This window comes from Antennarius striatus, chromosome 18, assembly GCF_040054535.1.
Source record: "Antennarius striatus isolate MH-2024 chromosome 18, ASM4005453v1, whole genome shotgun sequence".
NCBI classification, from domain to species: Eukaryota; Metazoa; Chordata; class Actinopteri; order Lophiiformes; family Antennariidae; genus Antennarius; species Antennarius striatus.
This window is the reverse complement of record NC_090793.1, coordinates 13,054,760-13,079,760: the sequence shown is the minus strand read 5'-3', so window position 1 is coordinate 13,079,760 and position 25,001 is coordinate 13,054,760. Positions and strand designations below refer to the sequence as shown.

At 38.6% G+C, this 25,001-nt stretch overlaps 1 protein-coding gene across 3 annotated transcripts; it reads left to right on the top strand.

Annotated features, from left to right (window-relative positions):
* Positions 1 to 200: 200 nt before the first annotated feature.
* Positions 201 to 19,962, top strand: fyco1b (FYVE and coiled-coil domain autophagy adaptor 1b). 3 transcript variants are annotated; one of them, XM_068341630.1, is made up of 18 exons: positions 201 to 262; positions 939 to 1,023; positions 1,203 to 1,309; positions 1,940 to 2,065; positions 3,826 to 3,932; positions 4,786 to 4,929; positions 8,090 to 8,186; positions 8,299 to 10,722; positions 11,178 to 11,270; positions 11,579 to 11,697; positions 11,938 to 12,105; positions 12,311 to 12,451; positions 13,399 to 13,598; positions 13,769 to 13,910; positions 14,568 to 14,666; positions 15,900 to 16,110; positions 17,637 to 17,746; positions 17,864 to 19,962. In XM_068341630.1, the coding sequence occupies exons 2-18, from the start codon at positions 969 to 971 to the stop codon at positions 17,937 to 17,939; spliced, it is 4,419 nt and encodes a 1,472-aa protein (XP_068197731.1). In that variant the 5' UTR covers positions 201 to 262; positions 939 to 968; the 3' UTR covers positions 17,940 to 19,962. The 3 variants fall into 3 exon arrangements, with proteins under 3 accessions (XP_068197731.1, XP_068197730.1, XP_068197732.1); XM_068341629.1 differs by having other exon boundaries at positions 13,399 to 13,607; XM_068341631.1 differs by lacking the exon at positions 201 to 262 and adding an exon at positions 514 to 618 and having other exon boundaries at positions 13,399 to 13,607.
* The last annotated feature ends 5,039 nt before the right edge of the window (positions 19,963 to 25,001 follow it).

Genomic DNA, 25,001 nt, shown 5'->3' with positions numbered 1-25,001 from the left:
CACCGTCACAACATGGTTTCTTATTGATATTCTCATGCCATACTTCATAACATATTTAACATCAAACATGAAACACTCATCTGCATTCTGTTTACTTATCGTTCTACCCTCAACCTCAACCAAACTATGACTAGTCTTCGCTGTAGCAGGAAGCGATTTATCCGTGGGGACTGTCAATCACTCCCAGTGCCCGCCCCCTGCGGTAGCAAGTTTCTGCTGTATCATCTACAAACTGGACAGTCTGGACAATTTTACTAATCACGTACGTGTATTTCAAAATGTTACTTTAATCTGGAAATTTTTTTATTTTTTTTTCATTTACTTAACAGACTAAACTAAATAGAGACGGTTTATATCATTAACCTACATGAAATACGAGCAGGAAATGGAAGTGCTCAGAGCAGGTGCTCTCGCCAGCATTGACTAAATGATGACTGTCAGGGATTATTGCTGTTGTTATTGTCTTTTGACAGTGATATGAGACAACTTTGCTGTTTTGTAATGGTCCTGGTAGTTGACAGTAAATGCGTCTTTTGTCAGAAGCACCTGCTGTGGAGGCTGTCTCTGCCATCATGCGCTTCCACCTGTCATCATGTAAATACCGAAGCTCCTCTGACGGTGGGCGAGCGTTGCTAACTTTTACCGAGCCTCTGTGGTTTCTTACGTGTCACCGAATTAAATCCATGAATCCACCTGGAATGCTTAGTTTGTGTCATTTCTTAACACATTGAGTGTGATCATTGCCAAATAGAATTATTTAACCGATGCAAAAGTAATGTAGGACAGTCCTGTTTTTGTGTATTAGCCATAATGTATTTTTTACTGTCATGTGTCTTATGTAATTATTTTCCTTCCAGGTGTGTTCTTCAGTTCCTGGATTATAGTAAGTGTTAATACTGTGAGGGTAATAATCTCTGTTATTTTAATCGCTCATGCAGAATTCTGGAAATCACTGCCCTAATCTTGCAATGGCCTCATCAGCTGGAGATAATCAACTGCAGAGGATAATCAGAGAACTGCATGGTAAGCTGTTTGTAGTACACACTCCATCTCTTCCAGTTCTATACAAGTCATGTAGTTTTGTTTGTTTGTGTTTACATGAGAAGCTGTGATAGTTTTTGTTTTCCCTGTATCTACATACACGGACATGACTTGATGTTTATGTGTGCATTTGTTTACAATGCTGTTACTGTGTTGTTTAGATGCAGTGTTAGAGATGAGGAAAGAACACAAAGAGAGTGGTGAACCCATCACCGATGACAGCACCAACCTGCACAAGTTCTTCTATAAACTAGAATACCTGCTACAGGTGTGGTATTACATGACAACATTGTATACAGCAAAATTTGAGAATAAAATTAAGATGTAAAAGTTGTCGGGATGGTTCTGTTTGTGTTTAAAAGTGTGTTCCTGTGAGAAATAACTCTTACTTGTGTTCTGAGGTGATTTATAATACAGGAAAGTGATTGAAAAGTTCTAGATTTTTTTTTTCTCTTTTTATTGTACAATATTGGATGACTAAAGCTTTTCAGACAATTTTAGTGAAACAAGCTTATCATCCATATCTATTTGAGCAATTCTGCATATTAATAGGATTGAGCCAAGTGCACTGTGAAACAAATATGGACAGTATGGATGATTAAGTGGGAGTATCAAAATATGACATTCTCAATATCCACAATGAAGGAAATTTCTTAGCCGTGTCTTTATTTGTAATGCAGATGAGCCCTAATATCATCCGTATAAACATTTGTTTTTCTTTATCCACCCACACAAATTAATTATTTTCTCCACTCCACATGGATATTATATGCAGTAGTTTTCAAGGTTAATTATGTTTGAAGAGAACTTTCATGCAAACCAAAATACCTGTTGTTCGATACATTTTGCCGGATACAGTGATGGCTGATGCAATGATGAGATGATGTGTGTTTCTTAGTTTGACCTGAAGGAGAAGACAACTTTTCTTGGCCTGAGAAAAGACTACTGGGACTACTTCTGTGACTGCCTGATTAAGATCAAAGGAGCTAATGATGGCATCCGCTTTGTCAAGTCCATCCCTGAGGTAATCCTCCCAAGCAACACACACACAGTCATCTTTGGTGCCTTGGCCTGGCATAGCGTGCAATGCATTCATAGTGATTCTAACCATGTCACTAATCTCCTGCTCAACCTGGAACAGTAAGACTCAGTGCTACTAATTTATTAGCTGTTGGACTAAACTTTTCACTTTATGTTCTGGGAATTTATCAAGGTGAGCTTTACACTGGAATACCCATTGTCAAAATAGTCCTAGTTTTTAGAATGTTTAATTGACCTTTGATTTTGACGTGTGTAATATGGCTGCTACAACCAGTTATTATGGTCGTTACACAAACGCTGACTTTTAATTTGATTAATTGCTTAGTGAATAAAAGTTCAGTCTAAAGCAGATGCTTAAGCATTCTAGTTTAGTATTTCATCTCAAAAGTGTGCATGAAACATTTATAAAATGTCTAAACACTCAACATTTTTATTGTCAGTTACCTTATTGTTTTCATCATTAATTATTTCAGGTTTTTCCTCTTAGAAGGTATTCAATGATCATCAGCGATCCTTTGAAAATAGAAACGTGTGTGTCAAGACTGTAATGACTTTTCTTCCTTGTCTTCCAGCCTTCTGCGGTTTTTTTGTTGGCATTCTACCTTGAAAAAATAATTTGATATTTTTATCTCAATTAAAGTAATTGATATGTTTGTTACATGCTAGTCAGAGCCCAAGGTAATCGCATATCTTCTTTTAAGACCAGGGCTCTTAAAATTTATTATAATAAGAAAGAATAGCAAAGACTCCTTTTTTTTGGGCAACTATTCATTGCTTTCAATAATTTTTATAATTGATTATCCAGATTTTCTAGGAAAAACATCTTCAGAGGTATTCAACATGATGCGGCCAATTACAATTACTGAATAAGAATAGCAGGACCTCAAGTGTGACAGATGGCTATTTAGCAAAGAATTTGTTTTTTAAATTTTCAACAGCGAGTTACAAAACATTGATCATTGTCAGATTGTTGCATTATCAACTGGGCTGCTCATTACTTGTTACAAATCGTAAGTTACCGTACTCTTACTGAAAATATTACTTTTAGTCTCTACCATTCTTTTTTTCTTGTGTGTCAGACACTGAGAGACACCTCCAGCTGGTGTCCGTATGTTGGCTCTGAGAGTGTGTGCTCTCACCTATATCCCTCCATCTGCTTATGGATTGGAGAGACTGTCCATCCAGACGACACATAACATTTAGTGTGTGTGCTGTGATGACCCCTAAGCTTGAACATCCTTAAGTGTCATTTATTTTGACAAATTGCAACAAGACACTGAAGATTGCTTTTACTGTCCTTAAAGTTTCAGCCTTTCCACATTTAAGTAGCGATTACTCTGAAAGAAGGCGCTTCCTCTTGTTGTTTGTCTAGACTAGATTATACAAGACTAAACACTTAATATATGCTTGTGAGTGTGAAAGCTAAAGTCAGAGGCTGAAGTTGGATTTGGAAAGTGGAGCAACACTAAACTAATTCATCATAAGATGCAAGAATTCATAACAATTTAGTTGCTTAGAAACATGAATGAAATGGCAACAATTTCATTTCCATAAGATCCAAATTCTAAAACCATTCCACTCATTTGCTTGACGTTACAAAATGTAAGATGCCTCTGCTCCTTGTAAACTGTGAACAAGCTGAAAATTGAGCTGGTTTGTCATAAATGTCTGTGAAACTACCAGTCAGATTCATTTGTTTCTGGAAGATGTTCCTGACTTAAATGCATAATGTTGTGTCCTCAGCTGAAGACGTCACTGGGGAAAGGAAGGGCCTTCATCCGCTACTCTCTTGTTCACCAGCGTCTTGCTGACACACTGCAGCAGTGCCTCATAAACCAGAAAGTAACGAGGTCAGACACACACACACTTTTTTTTTTACTCTCTTCCGGATTTATGTCTTATTTCTGCTTTTCCATAAAGTGAAACCCATGCTCAACTTCCACTTCACACTTTCCACACTTTTTTTTTAATTTAATTTTTTTTGCATTTAATTGACCAGGATAAACATGAAACCTTTTATGAATGATAAGTGGGACAGGTGAGCCTGAAGGCTGTCTCTCTGACATTGTCTGTGTCATGTGTGTGTGCATCTGCATGTGTGCCAAAAAAATCCACCTACTAATCCATCTAAAGCTCACATGAGCTTGATCTTTGCTCTTTATTCAGATGATTCATTATTGTTTTGTAACCGAGATGATGTAAATTTGTGTTCAATAGCTTATTTCCACAGATAGTATTCATTCTAAAAACTAAAAGTGTCTAATTGTTTTAAGCATTCTGTTTACACGTAGACCATATAACAGCACCGTCCATTACTGCATCTTTATTTGTTTACAGTGATCAAACCAATGCTTGTGTAAAATAAATAATTATTTTCTTCTTCAGTATAATTGTGCACCGCTACTAGCTGCATTTCACTTCTCTCAATTGTTGGCCACACATATAATCTGTTGTCAAAGGGTCACAATCACTTCCTGTCTTATTGCCGCATGTACAGATGTCAGACTCAATTCCATTCTTTCCTTAGCGGTTGTCACAGTAGCAGATCTACACAAACACTGACACCTTTGCCGCCTTTATACACTGTCTGTGTGGAGTAAAGCTGTTGCAATCCCACTTTGAACAGGCGTTTAAAAGGGTTTTGTGTATCTTTGTCCTCATTATTGTGTTTTATGTATTAATGTTTGTGTTATTTTTATGCAGTGACTGGTATTATGCCCGAAGTCCCTTCCTAAAGTCCAACCTCACAGCTGACATTATCAACAATCTTTATGAGCTCAACCAGATTCAGTATGATGTGGCAGCCAGAGGTTACGACCTTGATGCTGATTGGCCACATTTTGCAAGGTAACATCTATGGAATTATCTTTACACGCTTTCGTTATTGTCATTTTACATCCATTTGTTCAGCAAAAAGTATGACTAAAAAAAACAAAACACTTTTGGTTAAGGGGTTAGGTATTATTGGTAAATAACGTTATAAGTGTAAATTTTATAGCTTTGTCAATGATAAAATATTTAATGTGACTGCAAATTTATTTTCAACACTGAAGAGTGTGTGACTGTAATCTTACCTTTGTCTTTTCTTTTAGTGGTGAGATGTCAGGGAAATGTCAACAGATTTTCTTTAGTGCTATCATCACTTTAGTGTCACCCATGAGCTATAAAATAGTATAGTAACTTATTAAAAGTATTTGGTGGTTATATCTTGTCTGTATGTCTAATAGGTAACCCACAATAACGGCAGCTCAGCTAGTTCTGTACTTTGTAGATACCAGCATCTAACTGCTAATGCAATGCTGCCTCATGTTCTTAATCTGTAAAAAAACACAAACTAAATACTGTACTGATGTGTGGAAAGTAATACGATCCTTGCTCTTTTTGCTCCTTCGTGTAACACAATTAGTAGCACAGCTACCAAAAGCAGATGAGTTTTCTAAAAAATGCCAAGCTCAATGCAATTATTGCATAATTAGTGTTCTGTGTCTGTGAGTGGGTCACAAACGCCTGGCTTGACCGTATTAACATAATTATTTAAGGAATATATTGATTACCTTGTAAGACTTTGGGAGATCCAAAACATGGATTGTTTAGCTTTCATCCTTTCGATTTGATAAGAAATGTTAATATGAACACCAACATTGATATGTCATCAAGGGACAGTCCAACAATTACTTTCACAGCTCAAAAAACACATTTGAGTGCACTACTTCTGAGTAATTAAGATGAATCACTGGTCTAATGCAGCTAATGAAAAATTGTGTTGAAGTAATTTTGGATATTTCATGTAACACTTAATTATCTGATCACTCTACACGTTCACAGCTCTTTCTCTTTTTTTTACTTGAGTGTGTTGAAGTGCCGGTGGGTGCCGATGATGTGTGAGAGTTGATCACTGTTCCTCACATCAGCACTTCTAAAAGCTCTCACTTTTTCTTTCAGCGAATTTTTTTGTTGCGGTTGTGCATCACTTCATTATTTTCTTCTTAAATCTTATCAGTATAAGACAATGCAATGCAATTCTCCGGCAGATGTGTCTTGTAACAAGTGAGTGGATACCAGGGTGTGTAGTTCACGCTGTGCTTTTAGTGTGTATGAGAGGGGCGGAGTGAATATTCAAGACCCAAAACACCATCCTTCAACCGCAATATCCTCCGTAGCATATCAAACCTATGTTAAGGTAGATGTTAAAGTAGAGGTAGCAAAGGCCAAACAAGGGGCTTATGATGACTTGTAGGCTAGGTTGGACAGTAAGGAGGGAGAGACTGATCTATACAGGTACGAACGACAGAGAGACAGAAATGGGAAGGAGGAGGTTAGGGTGATTAAAGATAGGGATGGAAGTCTATTGACAGGTGCCAGTAGTGTGATGGGAAGATGGAAAGAGTACTTTGAAGCGTTGATGAACAAGGAAAAGGGCTGTTGTGGACCAGGAAGTAACAAAGATTAGTCAGGATGAAGTGAGGAGGGCATTGAAGAGGATGAAGAGTGGAAAGGTAGTCGGTCCTGATGATATACCTGTAGAGGTATGGAAGTGTCCAGGAGAGGTGGCAGTAGAGTTTCTGACTGGGTTGTTCAACAGGATCTTAGATAGAGAAGATGCCTGAGGAATGGAGACATGTGCTGGTGCCCATTTTTAAGAGCAAGGGAGATGTGCAGAGTTGTGGCAACTACAGAGGAATAAAGCTGATGAGCCATACAATGAGGTTATGGGAAAGAATAGTTGAAGCTAGACTAAGGGCAGAAGTGAGCATTTTTGAACAGCAGTATGGTTTCTTGCCAAAAAAGAGTACTACAGATGCAGTATTTGCTTTGAGAATGTTGATAGAGAAGTACAGAGAAGGCCAGAGGGAGCTGCATTGTGTTTTTGTAGATCTGGAAAAAGCTTATGACAGGGTGGCCACCACCCCAACACACAATGCCGTACCACACCACACTGGAGACGATGGACTGATAGAACATCTTTTGCACTCTCCTGCAATAATGTACCAATTCCCTGTCCATCTTGACTCTTCATACAATTCCAACAGCTTTCAAATGACTTTTCTAATGAATGAGACTCTAGAGGTTTTCCAACTTTCATTCAGCCCACATTTTTACCTCTGAAAACTCACTTGCTACTTTGGCTTCACTTCACGTTTTGCAGAGTAGACCTTTCTCACTCATTCTCCTGAATTTCCCTTGGGATTATTAAAGTATATTAAAAAAAAAAGTCACCCAGTTTCAATACTTGTTGAAGTATGCGACAGCCATTCCAATTTAAAAGAGCCACATTTCTTTTTTGTATTGTTTTAGTGAGTGGATGTGTCACTGCCCGTTCGTTTTACCATGATGGGGGTTAGCGTTTGCGTTTATTAACTCCGTATCACTGTCGTTAGCTAGCTAACCTGCACGGCGCATATAGGCAGGGCGCACATGCAAGCACTGTGAATTCCATGATTGGCTGCGTAGCGTAAGTGAACCTTATCGTATCATTGTCAGTTTCCAGGTGTCCTGTCAGTGACAAACTGTCACTCACTGAGTTACAATGCAAAATGGTACAGAAAACAATATTATTCGTCTAATTAATTAGATTAGGTCTACTATTAGACATTATTTAATACGTTTATACTGAAATTTATTTGTGCAATTGCGCACTGCTCTGCTTAGAGGGAACACTGGTGGTTGCCTACTGTTGTTTCGCTATTGCCTTGCCATCGTACTTCACAGAGCCCTGCCAGGGTGATGTATAGCGGTGGAGCTCTCCGGAAAGCAGAGTGGCAGCTCACCCACCCAAATATGTATATATGTATTCAATATTAATGTATTTTGGTAACAGAACCTTCTTTTGACAAAGATGAACTGAAATAAAGAATAATTGGTGCTTCTATAGCACCTCTTAGATTCCTTTTTATCTAAGCTTAAATTTATTTAGGAACTAAACTTTGTTTTAAAGAATGTTTTCTTGTTTGACTTTTTTCAATTGTCAGGTTTTGAAAGTCCTATTCTGTGTCTAATTATCTCAAAGGCGAACATTAGGAAGGGCCTCATCAGCTTTCCTGTGGAAGCCTCCCAGTCGATGCTCCAGCATTAACAGCCTTGTTAGCAGTTACGCACATTCACAGGTACACATATATGTGAATGCAAAAACTATGCAACTAATTGTGCACAAAACGTTAAAATGACTACTTGGATTTTAAATTGGCTGACCTGTGTCATCTTCTTTTTACTGACCAGGCACAGGAAGTTCTTCCAGTGTCAGATCTGAGTCACAGTCTATTTGGTGAACTAGGGGAACCTTCATGTTCTGTTGCAGAGAACCTCCGTATTGAGCTTGACCAGTCTGAGCTTAGGCAGCAAGAGCTTCTGGTCCAGGTTCAGGTTTTAGGTAAAGAGGCTGCTGAACTGAAAGATGTGGTTCAAGAACTTCAAGACCAGTTATTAGAAGCTAAGAAGCTTCCTTGCCATTCAGTGTCTACTGAATCTCAAAGTAAACAAAAAACTAATGGTCATAAGACTAAAGAAACCTCCAGGGAAGCAATAAACAGTGAACTTCGAGACAGACTCACAACTGCTGAGAACAAAAACATGGAACTTCTCAGTAAGTTGGATGAGACACTTAAAGAAAAGGGGCAACAAACAACTAGCTACTGCGACTCAGCCTGGAAAATTCAAGAACTCCTGGATAAACTGAAGACAATAGAGGAGGAGAGGCTGGAGGCAAAGAGAGAAGCTGAAGATAGAGCCAGACATATTGAGAGACTATCGCAAGAACTAAAAATCAAGCAAGAGGAGTTGCAAAACAATGAAGAAAAGCTGGCTGAAGTCAAAGCTGGAGCGATTGTGGAACGTGAGGAAGCCCTTCAACGACTGGAGGATCTCCAAAGTGCAGTCAGTCGAATTGAGGGGGCTCTGACTTTGAAAGAAAAGGAGACGGGGAACTTGAGAGCCCAACTTCAGTTTCTACAAGAATCCCTGGAGTGCAGAGAGCGGCAGGCAGAGGACCTCAGGAGAAGATTGCAGGAGGAAAGAGAGGAGGAAATGCAGAGATATAGCATGAGTGCTAGCCTGAATGAGGAACTTGAGAGTCATCTCCTAGATATAAGAACAACTCTTAAAAACAGAGACAAAGAGCTAGCCGTCAGTTCCGAAAGAATCAAGCATTTAGAGGAGCAGTTAGAGAAGCTAAATTTTGAGAACAAAAGTTTGAGCTCTAGGATAGATGACGGTGAGGATACCTGTAATCAACTAGATAACCCTGAGGACTATAAAAGCAAATGCAACTATTATATTGAAATGAATGCTAATCTACTGCAAACAGTTGAAAAAAGTGAGAGCAGCATCACAGAGCTAACCAAGAGCAGGGAGGCTTTGTTAGAACAAGTAGGTTTTTTGAGAGCCTCAGAGAAACATCTGAAGGACAGAATACAGGCTTCAAAAATGTGTGTGAAAGATCGTGAGAAGGCGCTTCTGGATGAAAATCTGCATTTAGAGGAGACCTTCCAGAAGATCCTAATCCAGAAAGAAATGTCTGATTCTCAAATAAAGATGCTGGAGCAGGAGTACAAGGAGCTTCTTGAGGTTCACTCCTCAATGAAGAAACTGTTAACCACAACTCAACTAGAAATGGACTCACTCATTGCCCAAAACACTAAGTTAGAGCAGAACCTCATAGTGTCTCAAAGAAGCCAAGGAGAACTACTTGAAAAACTTCAGGAAAGCAATCTTAAACTGAAAGACCAGGTTATCAAATGTGGGCTTCTGCAAGCTAGAGTTGAGGAGCTGGAGAGCATGACTGGGGAAATGAACAATGTAAAAAGAGCTGCAGAGAACAATGAAAAAATGCAAAAACTTGAAGATGAGCATCAGACATCTTCAGTGGAAACCAAAGAGTCCCCTTTCAAGCTAGTTTTAGCTGAGGCTCAACTAGAACACAACCTAAGAGAGGTAGAAAGGCTCCAGGAAGAGGTCGTGGACCTCAGGGCTCAGCTTCTTGCAAGAACAGAGGAGAGGATGAAAGTTCAGGCACTGCAAGAGTTGACAGAGTCCTCCAGGGAAGACCTCCGTGACTTAACAGATCAACTTAAATCCCAAGTAGAGGAACTGAACCGCCGACATCTGGATGAGATTCTAAGATCCCAGGAGCGAGAAGAGATTTTAATCCGTGAACGTGACGGAGAAGCACAGGCTCGAGCAAGTCTAGCTGCACAGGTAAGGGCCTCAGCAGAGGAGTTCAATAAACTGAAGCTGTGTTACGATGCCTTGTATCTGGAGAACACTGAGTCCAGAGACGCCCTCCATAGAGCAAACACAGAAACAGCTGAACTCGGTGTTCATGTGTGTATGCTCACTGCTGAGAATGAAGAGGCACGTCTCCGCTGGGAGGACTTGTCAACAAAGCTGCAAGAACTGGAGGATGAGGCAACTCAGGAGGCAGAAAGGCTGAATGTCTGCATAGAGCAGCTACGTCAGGAGAACCTGCGACTGCTCGATCAGCTCACTAATGAGGAGAGATTATTTGCAACCGAGCAAGAGCTTCAGGAAAAACTGGGCAAGGCCCAGCAAGAGGCTGAAGCTGTGCAGGAGGCAAATCATGAGAAGATTCAGGCCCTCCACCACCAACTAAATAGCCAATCCATGAACCACAGCAGCCAGTTTGAGGTTAGTCACAACACACTGGCCTGTGCTGTCTGTATTTATACTATGCTATGACATTTCTTCTTGTCTCAGTTGACATTTCTTTAGAGTGCAAAAGACAACTAAAAAAAAGATTACTGCCCAGATAAATGTTTAAAGCCCTTTTTGTGTGTACACCATTGATAAAGCATTGACAATCAATACAGTATCACAAAAGAAAGTATTGCTACAATGTAATACTTACGTTTATATTTGTTAGCAATGTATTTTCATGACATTACTTACATTATTCAAAAAAATCCATTTAAAGTCCAACCGAAAGTGAAAGAATATTACATGTCTGGAAGTCTAAAGAACACCTTCTGATAAACTATTCTATTATTTTTTCTTGGGAATACAAGTTACCCTTGTTGTGAACATTCTGCAATGCTTGCAATGCCAGTAAATCAACTGATCAGTCCATGGTTGTTCTCAATCAGGTTGTGACTCAAGAGTTACAGGAAGTGAAATTATTGCTGACACAGGAGCAGGAGAAAATGGACAACGTGGAAAAGAAACTTGAACAACTGGAGGTGGGAACATGGTTTGATATTCTGGTTATTCAGGTCCTGCAATCAGCAACAAAATCTAAAGTTGTTTCACATTACAGTTGAACAGTGAAGAATAATAACTCTAAACTGTTTAAAGTGACTAAATGAATCTTAAACTATTAAACACAGTTTACTAAATGCATGCGTGTACAGCTCTATGCCTTCGTGCATCCAGACCTGATAATGAAGTCCAGTTAAGTATCAGCAGTTGAAGTAATCACAACATTGTGGTCACAAGCACAATCACTAAGAACCAGAAATAATTTCCTTCTTTGCTGTATCGACTGCAGGCTGAAAATCAGAGATATTGCCAACAGATTGAAGAGAAAAACATCCAGATGGCTGAGTCTCAAAATCTCATCCAGCAGCAAGAAGACGAAATAATCCATCTGAAAGAGAATTTATCAAGGTGAGATACAGTATTCATGCTCACACATTCTGGACTAAATTACAGCTCTGTACGAAAAAGGTTCTTATCTTTTTTGTTGTTGTTGGTTGGGATGTCTTTTATAAGACTTACCGAGGCATTTTGCTAACTGTCTAGTGTTCTTAAAATGAAACCTAATATAACTGTGAGGCCAAATGTTACTTGAGGAATCCAGTCCTGTTTGGACAAATCAGTAACTTGCCTGTGTTTATATGAATTCAGGTCTGAGGATGGTCTGGCAGTTGCTCAGAAGTCATGTCAGGAGATGAGAGAAAATCTACGGAGAGTCACACAGGACAAACAGAACTTTGATCTAAGGACAGCTGCCGAACTTGATGACCTTTACCGCACGAAAATCAATTTAGAAGAAAGGCTTGTCGAATTGATCAGGTATTATTGATATTCTAATTATTAGCCTTACTGTGTTAGTGTTTGGTCCTAGTTTAGTTTTTATTTGTGAGGATAATTTGGTTTTTATATGCAAAAATCAAGGTGTTACCTAGATTTCTTTTTTTTTTCTGGATTCAAACACACTTGCAATCAATTGCAATATGAATTAAACTGCATGTACAAAGATAACTGATGCTCTCTGTAGGGAGAAGGATGCACTCTGGCAGAAGACGGATGCCCTGGAGTTTGAGCAGAAACTGCGAGATGAGGAGATGGAGAGGGATGTCAACTACTGTCTGGGTTGTCATAGTCAGTTCAGCTGGTGGCTCCGCAAGTACAACTGCAGGTCAGATGGTCATGTGAAATAAAGTAATTTATAAATCTCATGAAGACACTAAAAGTTAATAACAGTATACTTAATTCTTAGACCCCTGACCTACTGTGGCCGTTTTTTGGTACATTTGATATTTTCTCTATATACCACGTTAAAAATGATTTAAAATATCCACGCTTGGTATGGTTGTCTTCAGCGCAACTTCAGCTATATGAAGAGATAGTTATTATTTCCACATAACTTACTACATTGACATATTGGGCCAAAACAGACATGCACGATCAAATTCGAAAATTTAAAAATGGTATTTTATTGCACATGAAAACCAAAAACACAATTACCCAGAGTCCGAAGTGATTTTTCATAATACATTCTTTCACTAAGCAAAAGTTTGAAGTATAAAATCCATCCATCCATCTTCCACTGCTTATCCGGAGTTGGGTCGCGGGGACCGCAGCTTCAACAGGGAGCCCCAAACTTCCCTTTCCCCGGCCACATCCACCAGCTCTAACTGGGGGATCCCAAGGCGTTCCCAGGCCAGTGCTGAGATATAATCCCATGAAGTATAAAATTAAATGGAAAAAAGTAAAGGTAAAATGTAGAGGATAAGTGCAGATTATGACCAGTTGAATATTTTTCATATATACATTTTTATCAAAAACTAGAAAATAGACCAAAGGGTATGTTTTAGACTCTGTATGCCAGCGCCATTGTTAGTATGTACGTAGAATGTTAATGTAAATTAAAGTAAAATTATTACTTGTGTTTCATGACTTTTGGCCAGTTTGTTACAAATGGAAGTTCCTCTATTCTGATATATTTCTTTTCCCTTAAAAAATACCTTTAATTCAAATATGTTCAGTGTATAGTCTATAAAATTCTTCTTCCACATTAAACATAATCTACATTATGAAAGAAAGAAGACTAAATTTTTGCTACCATGCCATGTCTACTTCCAGACTGTGTGGGCGCCCCTTCTGCTACTACTGCTGCAGTAACACCGTGAGCACCCAGCAGGGCGGCAGCAAAGAGCGCTGCTGCACACACTGTTACAGTCAGCACAGCGCCATAGTTGAGCGCCACCCACAGGAGGAACTGACTACCAGCACACCAGAGACACCTTTCAGTCGTTTGCTGCTAGCTGGGAGAGCTTTGACCGGTATTTCAGGTTACTAACACACACACACACACACACACACACACACACACACACACAAGCTGAGTTTAAAGCCTGCCTTTATTTTATGTTTTCAGTTGACGCCCAGAACAATGTAGTGTGAGTAAAATATAGAATGTGATCGTAAACATGTAACTGATATTTATTTCTAGGATCAGGTGAAGGTGATCAACAGGATGATGGTGTTTTTGACATCATTACAGAGGATGAAGTGAGTGGGGTCTTTGACAGCGACTCGCTTTCTTTTGCTACCGCCTGCTCTCCTGAAAATGGACAGCAGAGGGCAGCACAGCCGTAAGTATCACACGTGTTCACTGTCAGGTGACTGAGATATAAACCATAAAATGAGAGGTTAATAAGAACCGAAGTTGAATGTTTTTTTTAACTTTGATTGCTGTGAAAACAGCTATTTTACCAATATTTGCAGAATCCTCCTGCAGCTGTACTTTACATGTACTGTCTGATTTTAATCCTATACAGTAATTCTTCACTTATTTGCGCTTCAAGATGCCCGGCTTCACCTCTTCGTTGGTTTTTAGTAGGTAGTCACGCGATGCCTGACACGCATGCTATTGGCTGACAGGATACATACGTGCGCTGAGTTCCGAGAGTCACAGAACGCAGCACACATCCGCGCATTAAAGAAACACTTTTCTTTTGTACAGAAGTGCTATAGTCAGTCTATAAGAGTGTGAGAAAAGATAATACAGATACAAGGTGTTTTCATATCAGTATGGGGAGGGTTCATAAATGTTTAAATTACCTTAAATAATAAAATAAATAGTTGCTATGTCACTGAATATCGCTCTTCATGGGTGGTCCTGGAACACATTAACCGCGAGTAACGAGGGATTACTGTATGTGTTTTTTGTGTACTATAGGAGCCATGTCAAAGACTCATTCCTTGAGCTGCAAAAAATGCATATTAAATTTTTCAATCTTTCCACAAAGCATTGGCAGTACAGGGGATATCCCGTCAGAAGATACTGAGGACATCACCCCAGCAGTACAGGATGCAGAGATCTGCTTGCTGAAGTCTGGAGAACTCACGTGTGTTTCAAATTAATTATATAAATGTGTATATCACAAGACTCAAACCTTTCAGAGGAAGTTTTTCATGTGTTCCTCTAATAATATCTTTGCTCTGAGTCCCACTATGGGAAGGGATAAATGCATAATTACATTGCGCTTCAAAACGGTGATGTAATTGCCAGCATTTGTGTAAATTGTTTGTCTGTGTCGTCCATCCGTTTATCTGTTCGTTAGTCCACCACATATCTTTGCAACCGTTGCTGATAGAAAGATGAAACAAAAAGCACTTTACTCGGACGGCAAAGGGGATGAAAATGAGATGATGACCTTGACCTTGAGAAAAACCAGGTTAAGGTGAAATTTTAACTATTGTACACTCAGGAACCAGATAGACGAGGGAGAAGGCCCTTGTGAGTAAAACTGCACATCAAAGCTACTGATTTGATCTATCAAAGTAGGTCAGAGCACTAGCTTTGAATTTTGACCTATGCAAGTAGGTCAGGGTATAAATTTAAATTCAGGGGTGTCTGGGGATGTTGCAGTCTGACTGCATTCGTTCTAGTGTGAGTTGTTTTTGTGTCGTGACACCTCTTTTTAGCTTCTGTTGTAATTAGGAAGAGGTCTGTGAAGTAACAATGAAGAAAGTGTTAAGGTGTCTTGTCTGCAGAAGAACTGTAAAGTACAGATCTAACCAAGTCTGGATAATGCTGTTGCACAAAATGTGTACTAACCTTTTGTGTCTCCAGAGGGAGCTGCACAAAATCAAATCATCTTGTTGAACTGATTGAGTCACTGTTGGCAGGAGCAGAAGTTTTCATGGAGTTACACGTGTGTTTACTCCTTACTTGTTAGGGTTGTGACAGTTTTATCTGAAATTCTAAATTCAAACTGTCTGTAATAACAAAAATGCAGTTTAAGTTGTAAACATAAGGCTATTCATAGATGTGGGAGCAGCTGGAGGTTCTCTCATCCAGAATTAAATAAACTAAATGAAACTCATATTAAAGAATCAGCAAGAGAAGAAACAACAGTGACATCACTTTTTGTGTTGTTGTCTCAGCCATTGATTATGTATTCTAATAATTTTTAGGGGACGGGAATCTTACAAGCCAATGGCTTCTACCCGTTAATCTTTTTTTTTTCATTTTGGATGTGATAACATGTCTGGAAAGAAGAAAAACTGAATAAATAAATTTTCCACACTGCAATATTGTGATCTTGGCTGTCTCTTGTCTTGTTCTCTGGCTATAGACTCTCTGGCCGATTCACGGTGGAAGACATCTCAAGATTTGGAGACGGCTCTCGAGAGCTCTTCATCAAGTCAAGCTGTTACAGCACCATCCTGTTCACTATGAGCAGTCCTGGTCCTACAGTCAGCTGGACGTTCACCTCTGAACCCAAGAGCATCTCCTTTAGTGTGGTCTACAAGGAGACTTCAGAGACACCACTGGAACAGGCTAAGGTGAGGAACCAATAGACAGTAGTGTGTTTAGAAACAAGTATAATTCATACTGTAACTGAGCTCAGAAGTCAAACTAATTTTCCCCAATAACTAAAATAATTTTAATTCATTCCAGTCTTGAAAAAAAAACCAAAAATTTTGGGGAAAATATTTTTTTTATCAACCAATAGACACGCATACTCTTAATGGAACCCTACTGGGGGTATAAGTGTCGGCTGTAAGCCGGTCCCAAGTCAGGATAAATGGAGGGTTGTGGCAGGAAGCACATCTGGCATAAAACCTTACCAAACATATGTGAGTGTTCATCTAAAGAATTCCATACCAGATTGGGCATGGACCGGATTAACGGCATGCGCCCCGGGCGCCATTACCCTACAAGGCATCAATGGAAATCCAGCTACTATAGGTTAAAGTGAAGACAAAGGAGAGGTTGATATCAAATACTCAGACAGAAAGAGAAGAGGAAAGGAAAGCCCCACTATCTGAAAATAGCAACTTTGACTGGGGAGTATGACAGGAAAAGCTAGGGAGATGGTTGAGATGATGATCAGGTGGAAGGTAGATATACTGTGTGTGCAGGAGAGCAGATAGAAAGGCTGCAAGTCTAGAAGCTTAGGAGCAGGATTCAAATCACCTCGACTAAATATTTTGGACGTGGTTAGAGAGAGCAGACTTCGATGGTTTGGACATGTAGAGAGGAGAGATCATGAATATGTTAGTAAAAGGGTGTTGAAGACGGAGCTACAAGGCAAGAAGACAAGAGGATGGCTGTACTGTACAGTAGTAAGGAACGGCATGAGGCAGTAGGTGTTAGAGAGGAGGATGCAGAAAATAAGCTCACATTGAAAAGGATGACACTCTGTGGCGACCCTTAACGGGACCGGCCAAAAGGAAAAGAAGAAGAAGAAGATATACAATCAAGTATGCCCAGGAAGAGTATGTATATCAGTTACGTAAACAATGATGAAGCATGAAAAGAAACGCAAAAGTCACAAGCACACAGAGGTACATCTTTACTCCATGGACAACACTTGGGAAAGGATGAGGTGTGGTCTCACCTCCAAAAACGTGCACTTCAGGTTAATTGTCCAGTCCCAAATTGTCCATAGAAGTGAGTGTGTCTTTGTATGAGGTTTTGGAGATAAAGTCAGAGAGGCCAGACTGAGATGGTTTGGACATGTCCAGAGGAGAGATAGTGAATATATTGGTAGAAGGATGCTGAGTTTTGAACTGCCAGGCAGGAGGCCTAGAGGAAGACCAAAGAGGAGGTTTATGGATGTAGTGAGGGAAGACATGAAGGTAGTTGGTGTGAGAGAAGAGGATGCAGAAGACAGGGTTAGATGGAAGTTGGAATAGGAAAGGACATTCTGTTCTGCATTTAGATTTTATAAAATACTACAGTATTCCTTATTCCGAGCTCATGTCATTCTTAGACCTGTACCAAACACCTGCAAAGAAAACAGAATTTTTCTACTATGGTGAAGAAAAAAAAAATTCAGACATGGTGTCTATTTTTGCCACCACAGGTCTTGATCCCACTGACGCGCTGTAACTCTCACAAAGAGACGATCCAGGGGGAACTTAAAGTCAGAAATCCTGGGGAATACATACTCATCTTTGACAACTCTTTCTCCAGGTAAGTCTCACTGTCCCATGGAGGTCGGTAGCTATTTAGCATAAACCAAATGTTTTCCTTGAAACTAAATGCATGGAATAACAGCAAACACAATGCCGTCTCTTTCCTCTCAAACAGATTCATCTCAAAGAAAGTGTTGTATCATCTGAATCTAGACAAACCTGTGGTCTACGATGGAACTGACCTGGTTTGAATATGATGGGTCAGAGGAGAAGTAGGTGCAAAGCTGCCTTTGAATCAAGCATTCAAGGTGTTCAAGCTGACGCGTGTGGGTGGAAGAGTACGGATGTTGAGATGAAAGGTTACAACATTTGAAAATCTTCACCCTGAGCTATCTGCTTGATTTTGAGGTGTTGTGCATCAGAGGAATTCAGGTCAAGGCAGCCTATAGAAATTGAACAGAACCTGAAAACAAAGTAAAACAAATTATTGAATGCGATCATGCACTTACCTTTCCATCAGGGCAACAAACTGTACTCCCACCATTGGTGGCTGGAGGATTGTTGCATATTTTATTGGTTAGAACATTCAGTTTTTTAAGCTCTTGCTGATCGAGCTACTTTCTTTTTATACTGCATCCTTATAGAGACAAAGCCGCTTTTGCAGTTATTTGACAATAATTTTTCTTGTTTTTTCTTGTCTCTTAAAGTCAGTCTAAAAAGGATTGATATGCTTTCTCCAAAATGTCAAAAGTACATTTCCTCAAGAAAGGGTAAATCATTTAATACTTGTCACAGACTCCCAGAAACGGTTCATGAAGAGCATAACTAAACCGAAATATCTGTTTTGGACTTAAATATGAAAATAAATACATGAAACATAAAAGTACTTCAGGAGATGAAATTATAAAAATTCAACATTATCATTAATCATGTCCTTATATGTATGCTCTGTATTACCCACGATAGCCTAAATTACCCAGATGCCGGAGAGGTAAAGTAACGTCTCTGACAAATGATATTACAGTAATTACACATTATCCACCAGAACATCATTACACCTTATTTTAAAAGAAAACAAAGAGACATGAGTGGATAGAAGGTGTAAAGTGATGTTACAGTTTTATATAGACTACATTTGACTGTTTTTGCTGCCTCAGCGTCTTTAAGTTTGAAAATCACTTAGTTACATTTTATTTTACCAGCTTTAACTTGCCATTAGTGAACTGTTTCATGTCAATTCTCTGTAAAATGATGTGTGTGGAATTAGCCCATGTCCTCACAGGTTTATTTCCCAATCCTAAAATTATATGTTTTTTACTCTACATACTTTAACTGAGGTAGTCAGTGTTTCTATGGGGGCAAACACTACTGAGCACTTTAATCATTAAGGGTAAAATTAGGGATCACATATCAAAATGAAGTTATTGTCGCTTTAAATCTTCAGTTTTTGCTCCAACCTAACATAAACAGTCATGTTTACATTTTTGTAAATGACATTCTAAAAGTCATAGACGCCTTAAGATGATTAAATGTTTGTTTTTATTTGATTGCTGTTCTAGTTGTTGTACTTCAGTACAGTTGTGTATTTTATTGTGTGACGTTCACACTGGAGAATGTTAAGCATAAACTAATTTGAATTTCAACTTGCAGCTTTCAAACAATACAAGCCCCAAAATAACTCATATTTCAGTCTTAAGTGGACCTTTTTATTTGAAGGCATTAATTGTTGAAATGTAACTTCAGGCAGCAATTTTGTTGGATTTTGAGTGATAGTTGGTGTTCTTTATACTAATATAAATATAACAAAGCACTGCTTTGCCATTCAGTAGAGAAATTTGCAACTCTAAAATGTCTTCCACTACTTTGTAACAGTTTTAACATGACATGAGTTAGACAATGAGTAAAAATTTTTTTTTTTTAACATAAAATAAGATGAGTAAGAGTAACACATTGCCAAATACATCTGTGAAACATGATTGTCTGTTTTATTGTTTCTGTTTAAAGGCGTTGATATACGACTGCTGTGTAATGCACTTTTGAAAGGGCTATTTGTCAGTCTGGATCCCATGAGCCTTTGTGCCAGATAATATCTTTGTTTTTCTTTGTATCATGTGTGACTACAGATATCTACTGCTGGATTTGTCAGATAGAAGCCATCATTCTGCTATTTTAACCTGTAAATCATTTTGGACACATGCTTTATTGAATAGGATTGATGCACTATGGATTTATAATGAGATTAATTTAAGAATGTTGACAAATAAATAATGTTTGTGTGGAATCTCCATGAACTGCCTCTGTCCTGTAATGCCATTGAATCTGTGGATGATACTTTAATGCTCACCACCTGACCAAAAATACCTCAACACCTGCAGGATGGTTTACAATTACATTTGGTAGTGGAACTCTTCTTCTATACATTCCCTTCATTTTACGTTTCTCTCCGTTCTGCCAAAGTTTGCAAACAAGCTTCACAAGACTATAAACAGATCCAAATCATAGCACAAAATAGCATGGCAGATGTTAGCATTTAGATTGACATTAATATTCTACATATCCACCTTATGCAAAATACAAAAAAAATATATTCATTTTTGCAAGGATATGCAAATGTATTGCAGCACTGTATGTAACAAGTTTCTACTAATAATATTAAAAGACTAACTTGCAGAGCCACCAGAAGAACTAAGTGAATAAGGTATACCTCATCTTGGTTATTAATTTTCATAGTATGCTGTTTTTGAGAATCTGCTCTAGATTTGAAATGATGCATGTACCCACTTCAGAGAATAACAGCCAGTTAAAGTTTGTCCAGAAACGTTTTTGTTTTTTGCAGCGTTGCACAGCTCCACTGATTCTTTTGCATATTTTACTGTCAATAATGTCTGGGTGAAAACTCTTAAATTATGGATTAGTTTTTTTAAGATGTAAAATTCTAGCTCCTTTGTTGTATAAACAAAATACATGATAAAATCCTGCTTAGATGTATTTTTTATGCAGGCTTGGGCAAAAAGCTAATCCTAGTTATTTAGAGTATGAGTGTAATCTTTGTGCATGCGTGCACGCGCGCGTACTATTCTTGCAAGGTGTCCGTCTGAGAGAGAGTGTTTATGTCGAAGAGGCCATTTTGTTTCTCAATGTTAATGATCTGATTGTGAATCATGTCACGTCCTCTTCCTCCACTGCCCCCACCATCACCTCCTCCTCATGCATGACTCTCCTCCTGCTTGTCTTTCCTCCTGCATGCTGCCATCACTGAATCTGTGATTTGCCCCATGCTGTATTGTGAGCACATGTATTGTGTGTGTGTGTGTGTGTGTGTGTGTGTGTGTGTGTGTGTGTGTGTGTGTGTGTGTGTGTGTGTGTGTGTGCGCACACGCATTCCAAGCTCTGTGGCAGAACATGTACATGTAAACATACATGAAACTAATACACACTCTCGTACATATCGACACATCTTTTGTATGACTTATGAAACACACTCTCAGCCTTGAGTAATAGGATTCTTCACACATGGACCTCTTTCTAAATGCACACATACACATTATATGACATGATGAAGGACCTGTCTTAAGCTCTGTCCATTTCTGGATATTGAGACAGTTACACAGTAATTGCTGTATGTCTCAAACAAAGAAATGCAACTTTCCTTTTGTGTTAAAAATAAACCCTTTTTCTTGTCTGTGGTTGTCAGAACGTCAAAGACGTTCCAAAATGCATTTCTACAGAACATCTAAGAGCATGACCAGTCAGCTCCATCGCTGTTGTCTGTGTTACTCAAAATGTGTCATGAATCATTTGCCTGAAGTGCTCTTATGTGAAGTGAGGTGCTCTCCACAGTTTAACTCCTCTGGCAGTAGAATATGGAGAAGACATCGGAATAATCACTCTCGCTTAAAGACCTATGATCAGAAAAACATACCAAGAAAGTTTAGTTTTGCTTTATAGCTTTCAGTTTTCTAATAAAAATGTTAAAACACATCTCAAATAGTCATTTTGAGCATATTCATTCATTTATGTAATCTATTCATCAGCGATTTGTGCACTTTCTATGTTAATGAGATGTTGCAACTCTTTAGTGAGTCCTTTTGATTCACTGCTGTTCACCTGCCTTCAAGGCAAGTTGAGCAAGTGATGGACTGACATAAAAAGCTAGTGGTTGCCAAAGTATTGTCAGAGGCAGTAATTGATACTTGTAAATAAACATCTTCAATCTAAATAATGTTCTGTAAAACCACATTAAAAACGGTGCTGTGCAGTTTGTACTTTCTTAGAATCTGTTAAAAAACGATACAAATTTTCCTCTGAAGTATGAATTGTTTCTGAAATGTTCATACCTGGATTCTTTTTTTTACTTTCCATTTTAGTAAAGCAAAACCAAATGATGTCTACGCACAGTAGATAGAATGCAGTTGTAGAGACAGAACAATTAACTTTCAGATGAATGGGCCACTCCCTCTACCTCCTGATCAACAGCCACTCCTGGTAAATTACTGTAGTTTAGCAAATTAGGATATGTGGTATTTTAGATTAACCCAAATGCCTTTATGAATACAGAACAAGTTCAATCAAATCTGAATGTAGTGAATGCCATGTTTTATACAGAATGTCTCTTTACAATAAGACACTTTATTGTTAATGAGGTGTAAGTGGTACATCTTCCCAAATTCAATGCATTAACCCTGAAGGGTGTACCTTGTGAGGTGATTAATCAATACATTGTTCACAATTATTGCATCGGTAATACTGGAACATGGACATCTGTAAATGATGCTGTTTCAGAGGGCAAAAAAGTGTTAACAGTAGAAAGAGCTACAGCAACAAACATAAGGAATCAATATTTGATTTAGGATTGAAAGTTCATGAAAATGCATTTCATGAGGGTCTTCAATTTGGACCACAAATCTCTCTGAGATTATGGGAACACAGGGGGTCTGTTGTGAGGGTCATTCATATCTTCTATCTCCAGATGCATTGGCAAGATTGCTCTTTACTGCAAAAGTGAAATTCCTTTTAGCACTGAATGGCATCAAGTGAGCTGATGTAATGGTTACATCAGTGGTTTCTCACTCAGACAACCAACGTTTGAATTAGTGTGTATTTTTAGGGAGTGGTATTTGGGGTCTCAGGCCTAAGATGTGGTCCTCAATTGGAAGGACAGGTTGGCTTAACGGATCTCTTTACATTTTATTTGAATTCCCCTCCAATAAGCTCATCCCTCAGACCCTATTATCATAGCTGGATAAAGACAAATCAGGTTTAGTTTCCCTTCTTTCTGTATGCATGGGGCGCAGCACCTCTGATATAGACAGTACATTCATGTATGTGTGACTGATCCTGAATTGGATTGTTTGAGTCTACATGTAATTGTGAGCGTGCCATTGTCTGCCTGCTTATTATTAATGCAATTTCCGTCTCAGCAATTTCTTGTTGCAGACTCTTCAACTGTTAATGTGGCCCAAATGGGACCTACCAGAATATGGGGTACCTCTTCCAACTCAACTCTGCAGGAAAGGAGCCTCATGGAAATTGATAGGTCATTGTGCCTGTGCCTTAGGGAGTATTTTCCCTTCCTTCCGCCATATATATATATATATATATACAGTATATAATGGCAGGCAGTGCATTTCACACCTAGGCCTTCAGTGGTGCTCTTGTTAGTGAGTGAATACATCCCAACGTGTAAATAATGTAAACGGCTCCCAACGCTGCCACCAACGTAGCATTCATGACTGAGGTGTTTATAACTTCTCTCAAATGGGACAAAAACCGGCGTCATCCCCACTCCTTTTATTGTCACTCGCACAGAAGAACCCCGCGGATAACACCTTTTATAGACATCACACAACTACGTCACAGAACAAAACCGACTGAAATGACCATCATTTATGACACCACAGCTAGAGAAACGAAATACAGAAATACACTAACACACTACTAGATGTTGTGTCACTTCTATAATGTATAAAAAGGGCTATTTTCCAGCAGGGACACACGTTTATTTTCACTACAATCACACAGCTCCACTAGTGCGCCACATTATTTACACACATTGCAGAGGAGCAAGAATTTTTTAAATTATTTTTGATATATTTGTTGTTTTATTTTGTTATAATTGATTTGACATAAATGAAAATAATGGCTATTTCATCTGTCTATTAACTATATGTTCCCGTTCACTCACAGTGCAGGGAGACCTGCATTCTAGATTCTGAAGGTCCCGGGCAGATTTCATTCAACCTGGCAACACAAGCTAGCTGAATTCTGATTGGATAAAACATCTCTAACTTAAAAATAGAACACTGACCCAGTGTTGGCCTATTTCATTTTATATCCCCAATGTATAATTATATATTTATGCATATATTTGAATATAATATATAAAATTTGGAATATATACACTATATTACCAAAGGTATTTTGATAATATAATTCATTATATATATATATATATATATATATATATGTATATATATATATATATATATATATATATAAAATAATGAATACTTATTCATAACTAGTATCTATCTGTCTTGCAAACAAGTACTTATATGTACATGTGTATGTATAGCACTCTTCTTTCACTTTCTACTTCCGTCCTCTGTCTCTATCACACTGCATTCTCTGTCTCTCTCCCTCTCAGCTCTTTATCTGTCTGTCTCACCCCCGCTCTCCACCCATCTCTCTCCTTCGCTCTCTGTCTCTGTCACTAACTAAATATATTTATTTTCTGCCACATATGTTTCAGAAAATAAAGGAGCTGAGTGTGAGTAGTGATTAATCTTCCTGCATTGATTGCCACATCAGGTGTCGCTGCAGTGTGACTCATTTCAAAGACATCTAATTTTTTTTTTTTTTTTCGCCACAGGTATCAAATGAAGATGAAAAGTTGTTCACTCGCCCCTTGACTCTTAATGATCCGTCGTGTTTAGGCTTAGGATTACCTTGTTACTTCTCAGCCAGCCATTATTTAAGTGGTTCAAACGAAATACTTTTGGGGAATATGGATCCGAGGGGGGGGTCATTGACTAAAGTGAATTTGTAAGGAGGTATGGGAGGAGAAGTAAAAGAAACAGAACTGTAATTATATAATGTATGCATATATATGTACATATATGATGTATATGCTAATGAATATGCTAAAGAGCCACATTTGTTTCTTTTTTCCAATTTTTCATCAATCCAAAAATCCTGATATTAATCCATCCATAGGTGGAAAAGAACTGTAGGCAATGGGGGGTGGTGGTGGGAGAACATAGTTGCTCATTACAGCCTTTCTTCTTTCTAGATGTAGACTGAAATGGTAGCTT